Source organism: Micromesistius poutassou (genome assembly GCF_964030765.1).
Source record: "Micromesistius poutassou genome assembly, chromosome: 3".
Taxonomy (NCBI): Eukaryota; Metazoa; Chordata; class Actinopteri; order Gadiformes; family Gadidae; genus Micromesistius; species Micromesistius poutassou.
In genome coordinates, this window is record NC_140273.1 from 15,222,348 (window position 1) to 15,244,251 (window position 21,904).

Here is a 21,904-nt window from a genome sequence, read left to right on the forward strand (position 1 = left end):
GAGCCCCTAGAGAGCATCATAAAGGTCAGGTATGGAACCAGACGGATGGCTGTTAATCCTGACCCCAGGGAGCCTCTGCACATCCGCCCGGGAATGCAAGTGTTACACATGGCTGTGACATTTAACCTGTAAGAACTGACAATTGTAGGTGCCAAAAATGTACACATATCTCTCGGCCAGTAGACTATATTTCTCACAGGAGCAATTATAAGAGTTGAGGGAATATTTGACCACTCATTACCTGTATAATGAACTACAATTAAACTTTAAAAAGAACATGGAGACGCTTATGTTTTTTTTTTTAATTGCAATACTCCAAAGTCATTTGTAATGTATATTACTGGTTGGTCAGAAACATGACTGATCAAGTCAGTTCATTTTTTATGGTAAAAACAAAGTATCACCCAAAAGGACAATTCAATTGTTTATTACTTGAAAGTGTGAAAGTAAACCTGGAAGGACATTTAGTGTTAAAAAGCCACTATCAGGTGTGTCCCATTTAGCTAACCAGGTTTTAAAATGAAAAACAGGTATACAAAAATGTCTGTTCGGTCACAATAAGTCTGGCCCCAATCAATTTAAATGGATTAATCTGACTTCGGACTAGCATTACACAGGCATCACGACGTCACAATGACCGTTTACCCCACCTTGTGGCGTACAGAAGAAATATCCACCGTTGCTCTTAATCCATCAATAAGTAGGCTATCGTCATATCAGGAAATGTGATGTGCCTGTAACTGTACTGGTATCCTACTAATTTGCTTCCTCAAACTGCAAAAGTGGGCCAGTCTATTAATATGGGCTCTGAAGCAACAGTTCTTTGTGCTGTTCAAAATGAAAACCCATTTCTGGGTAAAAACAAAAACAAAACAAATTAAACTAAAAGCCTCTTTAATTTTAGTTTCCATTTGGGAAACTACACACAATAAATGTACAGAGGATGAAAAGTATAATCCAAAATAAATCACACACAAAGAACTATTAATGTACGAAAAACCTGTTCAGCTGATTTACTAACTTTGTTTTGTACTTAAAAAGAAATAACAAGGGGCCGAATATGCCGTCTTGGCTGATGTTTCTACAACCGTCAATGTTAAAATAAAGTGTCCCTCTCACTTAAATCATCACTTCTTATCTTCGGTCTCCGCCTCAACCGGTTTGTCATTTTCAGGCACTTTAATGTCCTCTGCTTGTTTATCAGTCTGTTCTTCTGCTTTAACAACTTCTGCGCTGTCGCTCTGATCGGTTGCCTTCTGATCTTTTTTCTTGTCAGCAGCATCGGCCTTGGGAGCGTCCTCTTTGACAACTTCTTGCAGATTGTACTTCCTGTAGAGAGAGTAGTCTGGCACCACACTGAGGCAGCACACCGTCTTGATGACCTCGACGATGATGGTAAGCTCCGGGTTGGTCAAATCCACCTTGTTCTCTGGGTTCATCTTCCCCACCAGACCTACGGGAACAAGAAAAATACATGTTTGACTCAAATGAATACGGTACAGAGTTACATTTTCCAAACACTTTATTGCCTACAAGATAAAATGTTTAAATAGATAAAACAGTAACTAGAAATGGACAAGACGGGACACTGGATACAGAAGCAACCAGTTAGTGTAAACCAGAAGAAAACATGGCAGCCAGCAGCCTACATTATGCACTCAATAACTCCCATCTACAAGACAATCTAGTAAAAGCAGCTGCTGGAGTAGATACCTGCAACAGCTTTGATGATGTCATCCCGCTTGTTATGGCTGCTGTTTCGCGCCTTGAAGGCAATCTGGAAGGTGGCATGATTGGGGGGTTTGAACCACGGCTCCAGGAACGTGATCAGATACTTATCCATGTCTTCCTGGAAGGCCTTACATGTTCCACTGACCTACAACACAGTGGCGGTCACACAGAGCACAGGTGTTTCAATGCAAACTAGTGAAATACACTGGACAACATCTGCATACTGCATGCATATAACATGTCTCACTGGAAGCATCCTGAGAATGTTGCGGGACTTGTTCTTCTTAGTGGCATGAAGATCAGACAGGACGTGATGCACCAACTTGTCGGGTTCTAGGTGAGCAACAATAACATTTGGTTCAATAAGAGGAGCACACTAAACATGGGTAATATAAAGATTTTTTTTTCTTTTCACTTACCCACATTGTGGGTCCTAATGAATACAACATTGTTCGCGCCACTGTCCAGAGCCTGGAAGCGCTTCTCTCCTTTTCCCTTTTTTTTGAGCTGAGCAACCTCCTTCTTCAGAGCTGCTTCTGCATCATCTTCCTCTTCGCTGTTACTTCCGTCACAATCTTGTATCTACAATCAGGAGTGAAACGTTAGCTGTTTACCTCAAAGTCTATAATTATACCGAACTGTCCATTTTGATTAGAAAGGACGCTTTTTGTACTTACCTTCTCTGGTCCGTACAGTTTATCTGCATACTCGTTGAGCAGGCTGTACGCCTCCGAAGTGCATTTCTTTTCATTCATATTACACGTGATAATGATCCCTTGCATGCCCACCTCCAGCTCCCTACACCCCTTAAAGCGCTTATTCCCGCGGCCAGAAGCGTATCGCTTTTTGCTGCGTTTCTTGTCATTATCCGCCGACGACATATTTCGAGCTAGTAACTCGTCTTATCTTACCAATAAAACTCGAATGTGAAACTCCCTGGGTTGACTGCTAGTGCGTTCGTTAGCGTTACAGCTAATACCAGCTATGGATCCTAGCTCTGCTAACTAACAGTTTATTGTGTGAATAGTAGACGTGTCTTTAGCAAAATGAAAACATACCTGTCGTAAAAATTAATCTAGTATATATAGAATGAACATTACAGACGAATGAATTGATTCATTAGCAACCTAATTCAACGTTAGCAACACACATTTTAAAACAGGTGGTTGGGTTCCTGAGCTACCGCATACGAGAAGGGACAAACTTAATCGAACACCTTCGTTGCAACTTTCAAATTGACATTCAAGCCTTTAAAATATTAAATCCTTTATAGTCACGCTTAAATAAAACCAATAGCCTTGACTGTATTAAAAATACTTTATTGACATAAAAAAGCATTGTAAAAAAAGAAAAAGCTGACAATATAATTTTTTTTGTATATTGAGTCTACAATCAGTTATTTAAGTTATTTGGATAAATTACATTTTGTTTATATAATTCATATCGTAACAGCAACTCGTTACACCTTTTTTTTGGGAAACATCATTCCTTTGCATAATTGTTCCATTACTTAAAAATATACTACTTTCACATTCAATTCATATCCAATGGATTACATTTTTCTAGTTGTTAGTTAGTAGCTCTTCCTTGAGGTTGACGACAGTTGCGGACGACGAAGTACATGTAGAGACATTGAAGACTGGACACATGAATTGGCCGGTGAGTGGTCCTTAATCAGAGACGACTCCCACTTAAAGAATTTGCAGCCGTTCTGAATCATATTCCCGGTGCCCGACCGGCGCACTGGACAGCAGTAGAATCCAAGTCCTTGATTTGGACCGCCATTGCACACGGTCTGCCGTTTCGCCCGGCGCCCACACCCGCACAGCGGAGCAGTGATCCTGGGCGGCCATGGCCTGGATGGATGTTGGAGGGATGAACGTGTGGTTGTCAACGGGCAAGATCGACTGGACATGGGGTTGCTTGAGGTAGAGGGGATGGCACTCTGTGGGGTGCGGAGAGAATGAGCGGAGTTGGGACGGGGAGTTTCTGCTGTGTCGCTATAGATTAAATAGCCCGTCTCATTTGGTTTCTTTGAGCATGGTCTGGTTGCATGGTGCTGAATCATGACTGGTCTGGGCTTTGTGAACATGTTGGGTACCAAAGCCCTCTCTTGGACACGGGCCTTGGGCGTGATGAGTGAGGACGAGTTCCCTGTTCTTGTTTTATTCTGAATATTCTGAATATTACTGGAAACTACTTTAGGGTGAATCAATGTTTTTGAATTTGATCTTACAGCTGATGTATTTGCCATTGAGTCATTAGGGAGCTGTCTTATGTCATTAACACAGACCAAAGAGGGTGGCCTTATGTTATTAGATAAGCAACTAGCTTCTAATTTCGGGGTGTTTCCCTTTCGGTTAACACAAACAGTCTTCGCTAAATTGTTCTTTGCCATGACATTGATCTGATGAGGAATGAGGATGGAAGAATTTTCGTATTTCGACACGTTTGACAAAGAACTCTTCATGTGATTACCGGATGCGTCAAGTGATTCGTAATCCTCATACAAGTCGGTATGGACATGATCATCCCCATCCAACACCTCGTAATCATAACATCCGTGCCACTCCTCCGTTTCCACCGAGATATCCGTCTCTGTGCCGTCTTTTGTGTGTCCCAGCACCGCTGTCTGGGGCTCAAAGGTCAGACAAACCTGCGGCAGGTGTGATATGCATCCCACGGTGGTGGAGCAGAGAACAAGGCTGTGGCTATTGTCCCGGCGTGAAGGAGCATTTACCAGGACCGGAGAGAAAAGGTCCATGGTCATCTTTTTACCCGCCACAGTGCCCTTCCCCAGCAGAGGGGTCGTTGTACCATTCAGCAGGGTCCTAGGAGAGACCAGGCTTTTATATTCTTGAAAAGGTTCCTGTATTGAGTTTCCGTTTCTCTTTGTGTCCGAAAGTGGAACATTGGTCTTTGAACACATTTTTATCTGAAGTGATCTCTTTGCCGATGTTTCCTGGCTGGAGAGCGTCTTTTCATCTGGAGCCATGTTTTCTTTACTTTCCTTGTTTTCTACGGGAGCATTTCCAAACAGGTGCTTGGGCTTCATTGGCGCCTAGTATGAGTGAGAGAGTCACAAACTCTGCAAGTCATTAAAAGACTACTTTTGTGTGTTATGTTGAGATCATTTAAATCAACACTCTCCCGTTCTTCCATTTAGCAAACCACCTCAAATAAAGAACAAAAAAAATACTTTCATAGAGTGGCCTCAATAAGAAAGAAAGATCTGACCAGAGCTGCAATTACAAATAAATGAGGTTAAATGGAAAAGATAGAAAAGGAATGGGACAGTAGGATGATGGTCACCTGGAATGATTCTTTGGGGAGACAAGCAGTGGAGCAGTTAGTAGTGGCGGGAACGGCAGATGGGTTGTCAGGCAGCCACTCACCCTCTCCTGCGTTCTGGTGAGCTTCATCACACAGCCGTCCCTCATCATCCTCAATGCCAGCTGGGCAGTATTACGGGAATCATCCAGACCTGTAGAACAAAGAAACAGAAATTAAGTTCCATCTGGCAGAGAAGGATAGAAAACGTAATAAGAGTATTTTATATTGTCTCTACCAGAATGCTCTCGTCCAGAAAACTGGATCCCTAGATCTTGTAACGCCCCATTCAGTCCTTTGGGTTTTCTACTGTAAAAAAGCTGGAAAACACATACATAGGTATTTGTCAAAACACAAGGAGAAAATACACTGGGAGAAAGAGAGAGAGACCGATAGAGAGAGTACATACTCGGTAAGTGGCTCGGAGGTCGATCCAGCTGTTAAGCACATCGGGTTTGTGGAGCTGCTTGCGTTTACACTCATACTGCAGGCACACTGCAAGGTCCCAGTCTAATACACACACACATCCCAAAAAAAGTATACATGAATGTTTGTTTCATTTCAACTTAGGTAGCTCCCATTGTGTGCACAAAACACACCAATAATTTGTCTTTTATTTTTATTTTTTATAAACCAATTCAAGGCATAGATAACCTGCAAACCTGTGATACATACCCTGTGTGAAAACAAGCAAAAAACAATACTTTTTTTGAGTAAAGAACGATAATCTTTAGCATGCATCAATGGGTGTATGAAAAAAGCCATTACCGGACCATGTGACAAAGGCACAGGGCTTTTGTAGTGCTGAAGAAGTGGCTGATGATCGTTCCCCTGGTAAGGTCAACCCCTTCTGAAGCTGCAGGGCCTGTAACCAGCGACTGAACCGAGAGAGACAGATGTGGAGGGGAATCCCTGCTTCCACCTGCCTCTGGAAGATAAATACAATATAAAATACACATTTAAAACCGGCTGCAAAATCGGAACGTTTATGGCGAAGAAAGAAAGAAAGAAAGAAATACCTGTGTAATGCCAGTCAACTCAGTGCAGAATTCAGAGAGAACTGGACGCTCCTGCGGCTGGACGTAGGTATGGAACTCGGAGTCTATTTCCCCCGTGGACGTGTTGAGTAGAACGGCAGGAAACTCAACTAGAGAGCGGAGAGAAAATATCTAAGTTTCAAGGATAGATTTTAGGATAGAAGAGAGATTTTGATGGAGGATCAAAATACTTAACGTGAGGCCTACTTATTTCTTGGCCATAATTGTTTTTCTCTCTCCAGCATGTGGACTCAAAGTCAATCACAATCAAGTATGAGAATATTTGATCTGAAAAAACAAAAACAACCAAATTAATAACCTCAAATTAAAATGTCTCGAATGTGTATGATTAGTACCAATACTGTACTTACTACAGACAAGAAATGCCTTATTTTCAGTGGCCTGGCTGCGCTTCCTCAGTAATCCCAATTCTCTGTAGTGTAACATTAGATAATACATTATCAAAAGCCGCAACGCATAAGAATGGTTTACAATGTAAACAAAACAAAATCCCGTACTTAGCCAATTTCTTTGTCGACATGCTTGAAACCATGCGGCATACACAATTTACATTGAGATACCCTTTGTTCTATCGAAGTTCACAAGGTTGTAGAATATTCTACAATTTTGTAAGAAACTGGTGTGAGGTAGTTCGCGGTATATACAATTTGAAAATCCATTAAGTTATACAATCGATTGGTTTGGTCTGTAAGGCCGTTTAACCGCACAGAGAACATCGACCAACCCCACGCGCACATCAGAACCCGGAACAGCGTTGTATTTCCCATCAAAATGAAAGTGCAATTCTAAATATTCACTTTGGAACCCATGTTTAGAATTCAGTAGTATTACACAATTGACAATACTTAAAACATCGTTATTTTATCTGCCCCTATTTGTTGCACAGTTTGGTAACAGTTAACAGTTACTGCATAAAAGCTGTAATTTCAAACATTAAAACGCCACACATATCCAGGACCACTCATAGGAACAGCTTTAACCCAGACCCCCGGTTCTGAGACTGCTGCCCATTGCTCAATCACAACAATTATTTAGTTATTTGTGAAAGTGTTGTTTCAGAAATATTGTACGTTCTATTACAGTGTGTGTACATTTGTAAAGTTTAATTTGAAAATAATAACCGGAAATACATCGCATACAGCCTGGTTTGTTTACATTGCCGGTGTTCAAGGAAACCCGTAAATTGTCAGTAGTTTATTTTGGGCTTCATTGCTTCATGTCTATATCATAGCCATAGCATCAGATGTTAACATTTAGCCAATTGTGGATATATTCATTTAGCCACGGCCCTTGGGTAAATCTTTACTGACTTACAACGATTTTCACTTTTCTATTTTGGAAGCATGTTGCCCACATGGCACTGTACTTTCCTGGATGGTTGCATTGTTCGGTGGTCACAGTAATACAGTGCTCCAACTTGTTACCATACTAAGTAATCATTAAGTGGTAAATAGGTAACATTCAACCATGTATTCCGAAAGTAGTCTTAATGTAGCACATACCTGAATCAGCAGTATTTAATCCATTGACTGGTGTTTCCAACTGAGATTTCGCTGTCTTCCAGTCAATAATTCATCTTGAAAATGATCCCACCGACACTGTCCTGCTCGTCCAGGAAAAGAAAAGAAAACACATCAACGTTACCAGAAAGTAAGAAAATGAAAAGGAAGATAACAGACACCGGACGTGTTGTTCATCACATCCCGAGGATCTCTGTGCCATTCGCTCACCTGCAGCAACAGGTGACATTGGATATGTTAACAGAACTGCTGCACTTCGCTGCTCTGGGGAAAAACAACGGTGCCAAACAACCTAGGTAAACAAACTGAAGTCATATCAACCTCATCTTTAATCAGTTCAGGAATGATGGAAAGAATAACACTTTTCCCAGATATCCATGTAGTTCATGCACTTCTCTTGGGTATTATTGTCCTTTACAGTTGGTGCCATCTTCGTCACCAAAAGAACATACAAGGGGTGAACATTGTTGTCCTCAATGGCCTTACCCAGTGTCTTTTTTATCAACACTTCTTGACTCTGCAACATCTCAGAACCAACTACAACACAGTACGTATCTCACATCCAGATGAAAGCTTGCCATGTTACCTTTGTATCATGATTGGTGGTGTACTGTGGGCTGGCATTACACACAAACCCATTCAATGCATAGAAAGGTGTTTGCATCGATTTGTCTTCTAGCCAGTTTCCACTCTTGGGTCTTATCGATGTCAAGCTTTTCTAGCAACACCAGATTAGATTCGGGGCCAATCCCACCTCGCCCAAAACAAGTATTGATTTCTCTGAGTTTAATCTCTTGAACATCTATTACTTTTTTAGAGGCTCACTTTCACTCCATCGGCTACTGACTTACCATCTGGAATCTTTAGCAGTAAAGTGCCTGAATCTGTGAGTTCATGCTTTGCTCAAAGGGACCAGGAAAGCAATCAGCTCAGAGATGGTAGGTTTTCCTATGCATTTAGAGCCTATTCATCCCAATATCTGACTCGCTGCTCTCTATGCAGTTATCTTCTTCTCAATATGTATGTGAATGATCTGTTTTCGACAGTGATGAGACTACATCCGATAATCAGGAAGTTTGGGACAGAGGTGAAGGGGCTCACAGCGTACACTCTCCCACAGGAAGAGATGATCAAGCGACACTTCCCTGTCAGAGGTAAAATGCTAAAATACTGCTTTCTTTTTTTCTCTGCTTTCGTCTCTATTCGCCTCTGCTCAGTTCATGCATATGTTTTATGTATTTTACTTTTGTATTTTAGGCGTTCAGGGCTTTGAGGACTTTGTGTCAACAGAGAGTGCCGATTGTGTAACAGACAGCAGTCCTCTCTATGGACTGGACTGTGAGATGGTGAGACTCACTAAAGGCCTTAAAACAAATGACTGATATAAATCCACAGAGCCCAAACAGATTATAACTTCAATGGATTTCAGTGTTTAACTGAACAGGGGAACGAGTTGGCCCGCGTCTCTCTGGTGGACAGCAGTGGCAAATGTTTGATGGACGACCTGGTGCGACCTCCAAACCGTATCCTCAACTATCTCACCAGGTTTATATCAGCCCATACACACCAAAGTTATAAAACAGTATTCTATATTCTGCACTTATCTCCATGGAGGCAATCTGATGGGTCTGTTGACTGATAGGTTTTCCGGAATTACCGCCGCAATGCTGCAGCCAGTCACCACCATCGTCAGCGATGTTCAAGTAAAGCTTCTGCGGCTGTTGCCACGGGATGCAGTGCTGGTCGGACATTCGCTGGAAAATGACCTCAGGGCTCTTAAAGTGAGTTACTGGCTTATGAAAATGACTGTAATGAATGTAATTAATCATATTATTTGAATAAGCAGATTTTGATCTTTTAACAAACATGAAATAATGGTAAAACTGTGCATAGTCATGATATGTGTGACGTTGTGTAATGAGGTTCTGCTCTTCATTCTCCCACACAGTTGATTCATCCCCATGTGATCGACACCTCACTGCTTTACAAGAAAGAATTTGGACAGAGGTTTAAACTCAAGGTCCTAGCTGAGACTGTTCTAGGGTAAGTGATTCTTGCTATGTTTGTGTGTGCTTGTTTGTTTTGGTTGATGCATGTGTTTGTACATCAATTTTGCTGTTACATAGGATTTGTTTAATGACTCATTGGCCTTAGGAAGCAAATCCAAACCGAGGAGCAGAGCGGTCATGACCCTATGGAGGATGCTTCTGCTGCTCTGGAGTTGGCCCAATATTTTATCAAAGCAGGACCTCAACAGGTAATATCTTCCCTTTCTTCAACATATTTAATTTAACCCCCTACTCAAACAACCCTTTATAATGCCTTTATGAAGCCAGACTGGTTGATATTTACCTGGTGGTTCATGTTCAGGTTGTAGAGTGCCATATCAATGAGTTATGGGGAGAGACTCTCACCGTATCTAAACCCACTGATATTCAACCTGCCCCAAGTAGCAGGTAAAACCGCTTTGTCATTGCCACTTTCATCTATACAAATATACTTTCATCTATACAAATATAAGAGGAATACCCTTTGATTTGTGAAAACCTGCATTTAAAAAAATAATCGTTTCACTTTCTGTTGCAGTTTTATATGCTTTCTTTTTTACATTTCTTAAACTGTAATCAATAACTTTCAACTTTTGAAAATGTCTTCAGGTTTGCTGATGTGCTCCAAAGGTCTGGACAGTCAGTGACCTTCATTGGAAAACGTGCTGACATCACCATTAATCCATCCAATCAGCAGTGGCACAACTCCGACAAAGAGGTGAAAATGAAGTTGTGTTTGGCTTTAGGAATAGTGCTGATGAACAACACCCTGCCCTTTGACTCATAGACACTGGAGCATGTTAGTGGTTTAGACACCCCAAAGCTCATATACATTCCCTAAAAAACAAAACACCACCTACAATTCACTATCACTAATATCTGGTCAAATAAAAGGACAGATTATGATGAAAATATGACATCATATATCAGACATAGTACTGTTAACAACGTCTCTACTCATAATGTCCCTAACCCTCTGAATTCAGGTGCTGGCCTCCTTCAGAAGACAGACGGCGTGGCTATCGTTCTCATTGGTACAGTTCTCTTCAGTCTCCGAACACATGGAGAACTCCGGCCTACAACAGGAACACCACCACCAAAGAGTGAGCCAATCATACATCATAGTGTATATAAAGATTTTTCTCTATTTGGCTGCTGTGTAAATTAACGTATACATTGGTGTGTGTGTGTGTGCGTACATTGCAGTTGCATGCACATCAAAGGCAGATGTGTGTGGTGTTTGCGGGGCCGTTCCCACCTGGGTTCGGGAAGAGGGATGTGAAGAGGCTGTTTCGCTGCTGTGGAGCTGTGAAGCGCATCAGAATGCTACCTACCTCGCACAGGGTAAGCCACCGCTGGTCCCAGTCAGCCAGGGACCCCCACCTCTCTGTCCAGTGACAGGTTGTAGTGACACACAGACTGACAATACTGTTAGGAAGCACTCCATGACAGGATCTTGACAAATGTGTCATTTTTTTAAGTCTTCAACATCATCGAAGTGTAGAAAATATAATATGTAATTAGTTATGAAGTTATCTCCATACCCCACTTGATGGTCTGGTCATTTCTATTAACTATGGTGTTTCGCCCTCAGAGAAAAATAATTTGGTTTGACACCATAACTCCTACCTGTTCCTTAATGAGCTGTATCTGCATTTGCAGGTCCCAATTAAATCGTCTGCTAAATGGCTAAATACCAATCATAGAATATTGATGTGGTCATGGACCGAACTAGTTGAGGTACTTTCTGGACTCTAATGAGCTAAGCTGTCACTCATCACCGGCTCCTCCCCAGATGCATGCAGAGATCGAGTTTAGGCTTCTGGAGGGGGCTGTACTGGCAGTCCAAACACTAAGTGGACACAGTGTGCATGGACAGCACATTCGGGTAGGCAGCACCCTCTCATAACCCTGCTCACTATTAGGGGTGTAATGATACGCGTATTCGGGTCTAACTGTTCGATGCACGTTTCATTTCGGTACGTACTGGAAAATAATAAAAACTGCTGTACCGAAAAACATACCAAGCCGTGACTTAAAAACCGAGGTACGTACCGAATCGTGACTTTTGTGTATCGTTACACCCCTACTCACTCATCTGTTATTTATAAGATGCATATTAATGTGTGTGTGTGTGTGTGTTATTGCCTACATCTAGGTCCAGAGGCCGGTTCATGAGTCCACATTGGACCTTGATTTAACCCTTGATGCTCTGAAGGAGGACCCCCTCAACGTGAACCATGTCCACGTTATGAGGCTCAAACCTAACGTGAACCCCTCGCACATACTTCCTCACACGAATGGACACGTGCCTGTACCAGATGCTCCAGGTTCCCATCCGACGGTTAATGACACGAAACCATACGAAAATGGGACCACGACGATAGATGCTTACAATTCAAAGATGGCTGCTTCCTTCAATGAGACTCTTATGAACGGTTACAATCAGTTTCCTCAAGATCCTCCTGCCTGTGCACTGTCTGAGAATGAGCTCAACAAGGTCTTTGGCCACTTCGGCGTGGTGGAGAGAATCCTCCTGCCCGTTAAACCCAATGGAAGACGAGCAAGACATGCGAGTATAAGTAAGCCAACACATTTCACATTCCCCCCCATTTTTTGCATCATCTGTACAGACAAATCGGTGTTTCTGTTTCTTACTAGTTAGTTTGTGTATGTGACAGAGTTTCAGAGTCCAGAGTGTGTAGCAGCAGCCCTGGGTTCTTCTGAGGAGCTCAGGGACCAGAGGTACCTCGTCTGTCCCTCTCTTACTCCGGGTCACCTGCGGTCATGGGCTCCAGAGACCAAAACAGAGATGGAGGAGGTGGCTGTCACGGAGAGGTTTAGCAGCAACACCATTACGGAGAACAACCCATTGGTGAGTACATTAGTTGAGTCAAATAACGTTGGGGCCAAGCAATGCAAAGTAAAAGTTAACTCGCATGTTGAGTGAAATACTGCTGAAGAGTTGGGTGGTATTGCAGTGTTCGAGTTTACTCGTTGGATTGGGCATAACAAAATGACGAAATACAACAGGTTTGAGTTAAAGTGGAGACAAGAGTCCTGTTTTAACACTCAACTCTCTAATTTGACAATGTGTTGACAAGTTTAACGTTTTTTTTATTTTAGGATGGAAAAATGGAGCGTGTGATGAAGAAGTTGGATGACCGCCTGAGGAAACTTTTTAAATCCCTCCCGGACTGCACCTTGTCTGTTGTAGTTCTTCCTGGACAAACTAGGTGAATACCATCGTAGAATATGAACAACAGACTGAATTTTATGTAATTTGTATCCAAAAGTTCTAAAAATCTAAAATAATGTCATCCATTTTGCAATTCCTCAAACTACTGCCTTCTCAGTGTGTATGTACTTAATGGTTAAATGAAAACTTTAGGATTTTTTCAACCTGGTCCCTAGTTTGTGATCATTTTGTGTTCAAGTGACTTATGTGGACACCAATGACATCAGTCCAGTATTGAGTGTGAAAACAGGGTGCAATGTACGCCTTAGGGGAAATGACACATCATTGTATGTACTCCAAAGGGACAGGATAGTCACTTAGACCCGAAACCATCGTAAATATGGTCCAGGTTGAACTAGGTTTTAACTACCCAAAACTTCAAAGTATTCCTAAAAGTAATCTGAATATTAACCGTCTCTCTCCCTCCATCTGATGTCTAGCCTCAATGGCCATTTTCCTGGTCTGTGCTTCATGGAGGTCAAGAATGGCTTCTTGTGAGTGGGCTGTGACACAGCCATCTGCACCAACTTCCTGACAAGAATCTAGTCTGAGCAGCCTGAATAACTGCAATACAAAATGTCAGCCTTTCAATTTTAAATTTAGCAAATAAATATTTTAAAAGGCTAGTCTTTGGTTTTCCCCCCCAAGTTAGCCATAAGGACAAATAAATGTCCTTCATTGTGTGTCAATGGGTATTTTGTACTGCCCCCTGTGAGGATAAAGATCCTTCTCCATGAGTTTGTCTTGACCAAGACTTGACCATTGAAAGATGGTGTAGAATTTTATATTAAATTTCCAAGTCAAGTTAGTTATCTTCATCTTGGTGACAAATGATCAATTTAAATATGACAACCCAAGGCTGTTGGCCGTTTTAACATGACCTAACCATTAAATGAAGATCTTACTGATGGAATACAGCATCATGATGCAAATATTGCTGTATATTTTATACCTTAAGAAATAAAAGTTTTGGCTTTAATTTAGATACCTGCTTTGACAGTTGTTTCACAAGTAAAATGTACCATTTTGTGCAATCAATAGAATAAACATCAGTATTAAGAAACATTCTTTAATTTTTCCTTTGCAAGGAAATATTTCATTTTTAAATTTCCTTATACAAAATGTACACGTATTCTTAACGTTTACACATTGCGCAATAGAACAAACAGATTGGGAGTTTACAAAAACAAAACAAATAAAGTCAAAGAAACACATTTCCATACAAAGCTCCTTCAAAGGGTCAAATTATATACCACCAATAATAAATACAGGATCATGGAGAAGCTTATAGATTCAATAAAACTGGAAAAGTTGCAAGTTCCAATCTTTAAAAAATGAAAAAGGGACTTGATTGTATTTTTTTTTCTTTTAAAAACACTAAACTATAGGGTCAGTCAAGTGATGCTTCCAGCACAATTCTTTCTAGACGCACAGGTAGCCACACACACAAAACACAAGACTAAAGGAGCGGACCAGCTGGTTAAAATTGGCAAATAGTGAATAGTTCCGCCATGTCGTCATCGTCCTGCATGTACTTGCCCGTTAAACTTTTACAGAACAGTAAAGAATTGAAGATTTGCCCACTCTTACATTACAAGATGGCTGCTGTGATTATGGCTTTTGCATTACCTTCAGTAATCCAGTCAAATGTGTTGGCTGGTACCTATGGTAACTGTTGAGGAATTGATCACAGTCAGGAGGAGTTGACCCAATGCTATTCATGATCCTCATCAAGTGCTATGAGATCCAGGAAGCAAAGGTTTGAAGCGAAACAGATACTTCCTGAGGGGGAGGGCCCTCCCTCCCACCCCCTAACTACCAGACCGCAGGGACATCAAACAGGGATGCAGTTGATTCAGAACCTACATAAGAAAGATCTAGTCAATATAAAGGGGTGGTGGTCAAGATAATTTGTATTTGTTACTTTACAAGAGCACTGTACAAACCGTCATTCTTCCTCTTCTTGTTGTTCTTACGAGCCTTCTTGCCCTGATTGGTCACAGGGTTTTGCCAGGTGTTTTCAGCCTCATTAGCTGGAACTGGCCCTTCGGCACTTTGCTCTTCATTGATCGGACTCAACTCTGAAGACTCTGAAGTGCACCTGCACAAACACCAGAGGATGGGGTTAATGAAAAACAAGCCCACAGCAGAAATGGTTATGGTAATGTGAAGCTAATCAGATAAACATGGGATATACATGTGCAGCATCAGCAGCGATAGACTTACGGAGTCTTCAGCCAGCCTTCGGACGTCCTGCTGTCAACCACTCCTGCATACGATTGAGAGTACAGCACTATAAGGACAGCGTTGACAATGTTACAACCGACCCCCACCCTTCATGCAAGGGCTTACAGACAATTAATCTATGGATGAAGCAGTCCTGCTATAGCAGAACTTCTGGTGGAGATGGCACATATTCAGGCCGGAAACGGGAAACTAAGGGGTGCCATTAGCGCTTGTTCAGGAAAGTAAGTGTATTTCTAGAGTGGCTGGTCTACACAGTGTTGACTTGAACCATTTACTTGAAACGTTTGCAGTAAACGAATACCGGCAGAGTTTGTGCTGGCTGTTAACAGCCAATTAGAGACTTCAAATCCCCGCTTCCAGCCGCACGATAAGTCAAGCAGAAGAGTGAAACACCATGTCTGCCGTCTGATTATTAATCTGAAGTCTGATGTGTGAGACCAATTGTCAACAGACAGTGCTACATGATTCAGCATGCGGAATCTGTGTTCATTAGGTTGAGTATAAAAAGGGGTGCACACCATCAGTCTTGAGCTTCTTGTTCCCCATGCCATCTGAATGGCTGCATTGATTCCAGCCGTCGGTGGCCTGAACTTCTCCAGCCCCTTGATCTGCTTGATTGGGACTGATGCTGCGCTTGCCCAAAGTCCTTCAGGATAAAGAAAAATGTATACATCAAATATATACACGTTTGTGTGGCTCATAGTAATGTTCTGCACATGTCGCAAGACTTTCAGTAGAAAGCAGGGCTGTCCTCGACTAAAAGCCTTTTGTTGACAATATTGTATAGCTGTAGGGTATGGGGCCCATTGGAGCTGCAGGTCAGTACCCTTTATAGCCGTAGCCTGTAGTTCCAGCTGTAGTGGGGGACTTGACCCAGCCTTCCTCGCCCCAAGACTGGTCAGGCTGGCTGTTGACATCCTTCTCCTGCCGCCGGCCCTTCATGTACTCTGCGTACGTTTGGATTCGGTAGCTCTCTGCATAGCGACTGGTGTTCATTGCTACACGAACAAAACAGATTTAAAAGTCACCTGCAGTAGCATTTTTAGCATTGAATAATGAGTTTGTAAAAATGTGGTATCATTTTGTTTTAAGTATGGTGGGATTCTCACCTATCTGAACCTGGTCCGTCTGACTGAGAGAGACGAAAGCTGAGGTGTCGTCTATCCAGGACACCTGGATATTACCTGGGGGGGGGGGGGGGTTAAAACAGATTTAAGTAGGGGTCCATGGGACGAATGAGGCTTGCATGGCATAGATATGAACAGAGCAAAGGTGTGTTCTACCGAAGGCACTGAAGAGCTGGTAGAGGTCGCTGGTTTTCCATTCTTTAGGGAAGGTGACGTAGAGAACATGGTCCCGCTTAGGTCGCACTGAGGAAGAAAACAAACTCATCATGCAAAAGTAGCAGGAAAAAAAATAAAAAATAAAAATAGGTTGAACTTGGGGAAAAAAAAACAACATGCCGAAACTGTTCAGAACAGAAAATGGTTCACTTACAGTCGGGGCCGGTCATGTTGAGGTAGGGAATATCAATGATCCTCATCAAGAAAAGCCTGGAAAGGACAAGGAAATGAAAATGATATTAGATTTTCGAAAAAAAAAAAAAAAAAAGTCAGAAAAATATAATGAGCATACTTGTTGAAAAAGGGCTCCATTAGTTTGGAGCGAGGAGAGATGTGGGCTTTGGGAGGGGTCAAAAACGAACCTAATGAGAGGAAAAGAGGAAAGGAGACAATTCAAACCTGGCAGTCGGAAAACGATTTCTGCAATGATTTTCTGCGATGCACAAATTGCACCAAGCAGAGAGGTGGAAATGCGCTTTTACCCAGGTAATTTGCCATGGAGATGAAACACAGGCCAGTGATGTAGGCATCGTAGCCGGCCTCATGGAGCTGCTCTTGGGCTGTGTCATATCTGGGGAAGCCTTCTGCAGTCTCTGGCAGGAGAACAGTGGGCAGACAAAGTGTGCGTGTCAAAGAGGATGGGACTTAAGCCATGCGGGATGCGTGAAATCCATACGAGTACATCTCCTCACCAACTTTAGGAGATTTGAAGGGGGCCACTTTGAGGCGCTTCTCCAGCTCTGCCAGAGAGGTGATGGGAATCATGTCCTAGAAAAGGGCATGCAGCAGAAGGTCACCAACACTAGCAAGTAAGTCAGATACGTTAAACCCCCGTCTAGGTATATTTAGTGAGGAATACTTGTGAGCAAGGGCGTTTGTTACCTTAAAAGGTTGTGTGGAAGACATCAGTTTAGTGTCCAGGAGTCTAAAAATGTAATATATACATATTTTTAAATTGAATCCAAGTGCCAAAAAGAAAATCTATTTTCAAATGCTTAAAAGCTCACCTTGGGAACACACACATGGAGACTTCTTTGAAGTCTTGGAGGTCCTAGAGAGAAAAGTGTAAACAAAAAGTTTTTTTTTATAAAAGACAATAAACCACACAGCCTCAGTCAATGGTGCGAGTGCTTCATGCATTGTGTATCCATGTTACCTGTGGCAGTGGGCAGTAGAACTGGTGGATTGTGTGCATGACATCCAGAAGCATGTTGTGTCCGACCACAAGTTTACCCTGAATCACAGAGTGACAAAGCCCAGATGTAAATGGCATCAAGAACACCCAACATCACAACGGCCAATGGATTTCAGATTATGAAATCCCTAACAAAAACAAACATTTACTTAAACAATAACAGACACTTACAGATTTAGAGATGGCATGGATGACCCTTGAGAAGCCAACTGCATCATTTAGCTCCTCCTATGAGAAGATGAATGCATGGGGGGTGGGGAAAACAATTGATTAACAGACCCCCGTTTGAGTCAGAAATCAAACGACGTCCGTATTCAAAAGCCTAAATCTACCTGCTCCTTCTCCAGTTTTTGCTGCTCCCTCCTCTTTCGCTCATCGTCATCCACCTTGCTGATCTGAATGTAGCGCTCTTTCTGCAAACACATGAGGCAACGAACATCCACGCTTGTTCTCCTGGGCTTACAGTTGCATGAGATAATGTGGTCTGAAGCTGAAGTGAGACAAATTCTTACCTTTTCCGTCTCTATGGTCTCCACATGAAGACCCTTGGGGTACCTGAAAGCGTAGGAGAATGCATTAGCCAGAGCCCATCGACACTTACTGCAACCGCAGAGAACAAATATAGCCAAACTCACTTCCAGTTAAGAGTCTGGTATATCAGCTTTCTCTGGAACCTACGGGTGAAGAACGGTAGAGAACGAGTCAGCTACAAATACAAAAAAGCCTGAGGTTACTTTTGGTGAGGCAAGTAGGCACGTGGTTTACCCGGTACATGGCTCCAACTCCACAGTCTTTTCAGCGTTGGTGAAGAGGCCATCAACCTTCTCGCTGTAGAGGAGAAGGACGAGACATTTTGCTTGATCAACAGGTTTAAGATGGTAACCAACGGCATACAATGAAACGTCTCCAGCCGTCCTCATGTGAAACGCTGACTTCTTTCCATGAGGCGTCTACGAATTCGACTCATCAGGGGAACGCACATGACCCGGCTGATGAAGTCCTTGTGTTCTTCGGGTACGTGCGCGGGCCCTTTAGAGGACGGCGAGATGTAGGACGGTGTCGCGGCTCCGTTGGCCTGCTGGTTCCGTCTCTCCTCTGTGTGCTCCCTCACACGGGCTTCCTCTTCCTGGTTTAGGTAAGGGATCCCTACGGCAAGTCAAATTAAAATCCGGAAATGCAGTCATGGAGATAAAGTTGTTTGTGATGTAGGTGTATGACTTTCGGAACAACAACTCCAAATAGACCGTTCACGTGTCAGTCTTTTGAATTGTTATTTTTTAGCACGATCCATTACGAATATGGAGTGGGCTTTTGTTAAATCAGATACTTCAAATGAAAAAGGTTTATGTGAAACGTGCAATTTTTATAAAGCTTGCCCTATTCTGAATGATATTGTAAGGTTAGTGTGGATGTTCAACAGACCGTAAATAAAGACTTAATTTCACTTACCATGGCGGAAGACCTTGTTAAAGTCAAACCCCTGGCTTGCAAGAAAGTCAATACTTGAACTCTGAAACGACAACAACAACAGTCTTTACCTTGACAAAAGTTCAGCCCAGTAAATCTTCTTAATAGTCTTAATTGTGATTAATGACCATGGCTCGAGGGACAGATTTAGCTGACCAAGGACTTACTTGACAGATGAATTTAATGTCGGGTGATGCTCTGTTGAAGGGTTTTGGGAATATATAAAAATTAAAACACTTGATGATGTACCTGGAGAGGGGAAAAATAGGATATGTTTAGACTGGTGAGCTTGTCCATTGTTCTGATGAGTTTGATAGCGATAACTACTTGGGCACATTTGTCTTTAATTTGAGCAATATACAATAATTTACATTTTTTGTTGATGCACACAAAATAACTACTTAGTTGTTTATTGTTTTAACAGGGTAGTTGAGTCTCTATAATACTACAAGTCAAAGTTATATTACATGTGGAAACTCGATGGATACACTTATTATGGTGCAAATATTCAAGAACACATGGCAGTCGTTGATTTTGCAAATATTATAAACAGAACAAAATCCAAACGCCATACAACACATTTTAGCATGTGTGCGCGTAGTCCTACAGTCTGCAACCACTCACTTGGACGCCTCCGTGTCATACTTGAACGTACACAGGCCAAACTGGAACAATAGAAAGTCCATGGAATGCTAGGAGAGGAAAATAAGAGATTAAAGCAATGCCAAACATGCCAAAAGTGGATGCTGGTAGCAATAACCTACAGAGGAGGGAGATAGTGAAGTACAACGGAGACGTGCAAACCTTTTTAAGCTTTGCGTATCGTTCCTCAGGTGTATCCATGCCATTGGTGAGTGCACTGACATTGGGCCCATCGCTTATACCTTTGAAATGTTATAAAAAGCACAGCGATTAGGATTTGAGTTGCACCCGTGCGTTTGAGAAATGGGGGCTCAAATTTGCCCATAGTTACCTGAGAATTCGCCATCTATAGCAAGGAAATCAGCCTCGTCTATCGCGCTATACACGGCGCTTAAACAGTCTTTAAAATCTGCAAGAGAAAGGGGAAGGTGAGCAATATGCAAGACTACCAGGTGTGCATGCTTCCCAGCAGGCACGTTAGCGACACCGCTAGCAACAACGATGCACCAGCGTCTACTCAGCTCAATGGGGAGATTCTACTACATTATAACACAATTATCTTTATTGCACAATATGTTTTTTTACAAGTAAACAGCAAACGGAGGAACTCTGTTATCCAAATCCCGCTACTCACTTTTCCGTGTAACCTCCATCCCTGCACAAATACCACTGACAGCTAACGCTAGCTAGCCTGTTACAATTGGTTTTTTAACCCTTTTCCTAACACTTCCGGTGCTGCATGCTGACGCATTTGACGTTGCACACAATAAAAGTAGTTATTAAACTCCATATTTTATATGAAATAATATTTGTTTTATTTTTGAAATTTAACGTGATAATATTTTAAATGGACAATATTTAGATTTAAAGTTGTCTTTTTAAAGAGGTTGCATATCGTTAGAAACATGTGACATAAGTTAGAAAGTGCGCGTGTGTGTGTGTGTGTGTGTGTGTGTGTGTGTGTGTGCGTGTGTGCGTGTGTGCGTGTGTGCGTGTGTGTGTGTGTGTGTGTGTGTGTCAGTGTCCAAGGTGACAGCAGCCTGAGATTGTAATCTCAGGTTTTATTTCTTGTTTTTCATGTATTTATTCATTGTATTTGTTCATTCTCCTCATATAAATAATCAATTTTCCACAAAAAACATCTCATTGGAACCTCATCTCAATATCTGCATTTGACCTAGCTCCCACTGCAAACCATCAGAAGCCTGGTTCGGTTGGATGGGTGTCGCAGTCAATTATATTGTCAACATCAAGGTGCCTCTGCAAGGTTGAGGTTGACTCCTAGAAATCTGCTTGAATCTGGGCCAAAGTCTGGCCGAGCAGTCCAAGCAAAGGCATGACTTTTGCTACATCTGTATTTGGGTCCTATTCAACAACAGGCTGAATTAATGTATAAACCAAGCAACTTGACTTTGGTGCCTGAATTTTCCCAGGAATTCCACTTTGTTCTATTTGCAAAACTGACTTATAACTAGAACATCAGATTTGTAAAAGTCAAATTTAATTATAATGGCTAATTAGCTCTTTAAATCATTTACACATGTTCATTTACATTAATTAATATGCAGACACCTCTGCCCAAAGCTACAACTAAGGCTAACAAAAACTAATATTGGTATAATGAATATGTTGCATATGAGTTTCAGGATTTAATAAGAAATGAATGCAGACGAAAGGGCTATTTCTTTCCTTTTTTCTACCTAATTGCTTATTATTTAGGTTAAAAAGTTATCAGTAAAATAATTCTACTATTATTGTCCTCCAGTGAGAAAATTCATTACCACCGACACAAATAGGCCAGATCACATTGAACATTAATTAAAACTAGGAAAGAAGATAACACAGCAGCACATAAACACACAACATTTTCAAACATCAGGTTGAGTTTGTTAAGTGCAGTGATGGCAGAGGGCACAAAGCTTTTCCCATACTGTGCTTTCTTGCAGATTAGTGTCAAAAATCTGCAGATGAGCTGAGATGTCTCAAGGGTTTTTTTTAGAAGTTGTGGCATAAACGAGTCAAACATATTCAATATTCAACAACCCTGTCTTAAAAATAAATGGTAAAAACGTGACAACAATAGCA

At 41.8% G+C, this 21,904-nt stretch overlaps 4 protein-coding genes across 6 annotated transcripts; 1 reads left to right on the top strand and 3 right to left on the bottom strand.

The window, feature by feature from the left end:
- Positions 1-417: 417 nt before the first annotated feature.
- Positions 418-2,902, bottom strand: thumpd1 (THUMP domain containing 1). The gene is made up of 5 exons (XM_084465636.1): positions 2,409-2,902; positions 2,151-2,313; positions 1,979-2,064; positions 1,714-1,876; positions 418-1,453 (listed from the first exon to the last, which is right to left on the bottom strand). Exons 1-5 carry the CDS (start codon positions 2,610-2,612, stop codon positions 1,128-1,130), a joined length of 942 nt encoding a protein of 313 aa, XP_084321762.1. The 5' UTR covers positions 2,613-2,902; the 3' UTR covers positions 418-1,127.
- Positions 2,903-3,323: 421 nt separating this feature from the next.
- eri2 (ERI1 exoribonuclease family member 2) lies at positions 3,324-6,684 on the bottom strand. Its single transcript, XM_084465500.1, is given in 10 exon segments — positions 3,324-3,692; positions 3,695-4,792; positions 5,127-5,215; positions 5,300-5,381; positions 5,471-5,571; positions 5,830-5,989; positions 6,081-6,208; positions 6,306-6,386; positions 6,470-6,531; positions 6,617-6,684. Coding segments are annotated over 10 exon segments (2,106 nt in total). The 5' UTR covers positions 6,652-6,684; the 3' UTR covers positions 3,324-3,422.
- A 592-nt stretch (positions 6,685-7,276) lies between these two features.
- On the top strand, positions 7,277-13,636 carry rexo5 (RNA exonuclease 5). Of its 2 annotated transcripts, XM_084466264.1 has the most exons (19): positions 7,277-7,413; positions 7,684-7,935; positions 8,060-8,186; positions 8,457-8,577; positions 8,686-8,793; positions 8,897-8,985; positions 9,069-9,184; positions 9,282-9,420; positions 9,588-9,682; positions 9,794-9,896; positions 10,010-10,095; positions 10,297-10,405; positions 10,674-10,790; positions 10,894-11,031; positions 11,483-11,575; positions 11,846-12,269; positions 12,369-12,562; positions 12,814-12,923; positions 13,366-13,636. In XM_084466264.1, the coding sequence occupies exons 2-19, from the start codon at positions 7,703-7,705 to the stop codon at positions 13,421-13,423; spliced, it is 2,460 nt and encodes an 819-aa protein (XP_084322390.1). In that variant the 5' UTR covers positions 7,277-7,413; positions 7,684-7,702; the 3' UTR covers positions 13,424-13,636. The 2 variants fall into 2 exon arrangements, with proteins under 2 accessions (XP_084322390.1, XP_084322391.1); XM_084466265.1 differs by lacking the exon at positions 7,277-7,413 and having other exon boundaries at positions 7,652-7,935.
- A 362-nt stretch (positions 13,637-13,998) lies between these two features.
- parn (poly(A)-specific ribonuclease (deadenylation nuclease)) lies at positions 13,999-20,528 on the bottom strand. 2 transcript variants are annotated; one of them, XM_084466248.1, is made up of 26 exons: positions 20,454-20,528; positions 20,151-20,228; positions 19,982-20,061; positions 19,802-19,869; positions 19,345-19,426; positions 19,160-19,220; positions 18,691-18,856; positions 18,476-18,538; positions 18,346-18,384; positions 18,223-18,265; positions 18,043-18,123; positions 17,882-17,938; positions 17,672-17,749; positions 17,523-17,566; positions 17,398-17,440; positions 17,208-17,283; positions 16,998-17,108; positions 16,808-16,877; positions 16,670-16,725; positions 16,456-16,542; positions 16,282-16,356; positions 15,999-16,170; positions 15,691-15,818; positions 15,152-15,194; positions 14,872-15,026; positions 13,999-14,787 (listed from the first exon to the last, which is right to left on the bottom strand). In XM_084466248.1, the coding sequence occupies exons 1-26, from the start codon at positions 20,470-20,472 to the stop codon at positions 14,741-14,743; spliced, it is 2,022 nt and encodes a 673-aa protein (XP_084322374.1). In that variant the 5' UTR covers positions 20,473-20,528; the 3' UTR covers positions 13,999-14,740. The 2 variants fall into 2 exon arrangements, with proteins under 2 accessions (XP_084322374.1, XP_084322373.1); XM_084466247.1 differs by having other exon boundaries at positions 15,152-15,218.
- Positions 20,529-21,904: the final 1,376 nt, after the last annotated feature.

Coding starts and splice junctions, on each gene's coding strand:
- thumpd1 (XM_084465636.1), bottom strand. CDS start 2,612: ATGTCGTCGGCGGATAATGACAAGAAACGCAGCAAAAAGCGATACGCT. Junction 2,065..2,150: donor CATTAGGACCCACAATGTGG/GTAAGTGAAAAG, acceptor TTGCTCACCTAG/AACCCGACAAGTTGGTGCAT. Junction 1,454..1,713: donor CATCATCAAAGCTGTTGCAG/GTATCTACTCCA, acceptor TTGTTCCCGTAG/GTCTGGTGGGGAAGATGAAC.
- rexo5 (XM_084466264.1), top strand. CDS start 7,703: ATGATCCCACCGACACTGTCCTGCTCGTCCAGGAAAAGAAAAGAAAAC. Junction 8,187..8,456: donor TCAGAACCAACTACAACACA/GTACGTATCTCA, acceptor TTACTTTTTTAG/AGGCTCACTTTCACTCCATC. Junction 12,270..12,368: donor AGCAAGACATGCGAGTATAA/GTAAGCCAACAC, acceptor TGTATGTGACAG/AGTTTCAGAGTCCAGAGTGT.
- parn (XM_084466247.1), bottom strand. Junction 18,385..18,475: donor GAGTTGGAGCCATGTACCGG/GTAAACCACGTG, acceptor CTTCACCCGTAG/GTTCCAGAGAAAGCTGATAT. Junction 18,124..18,222: donor AGACCATAGAGACGGAAAAG/GTAAGAATTTGT, acceptor ATGTGTTTGCAG/AAAGAGCGCTACATTCAGAT.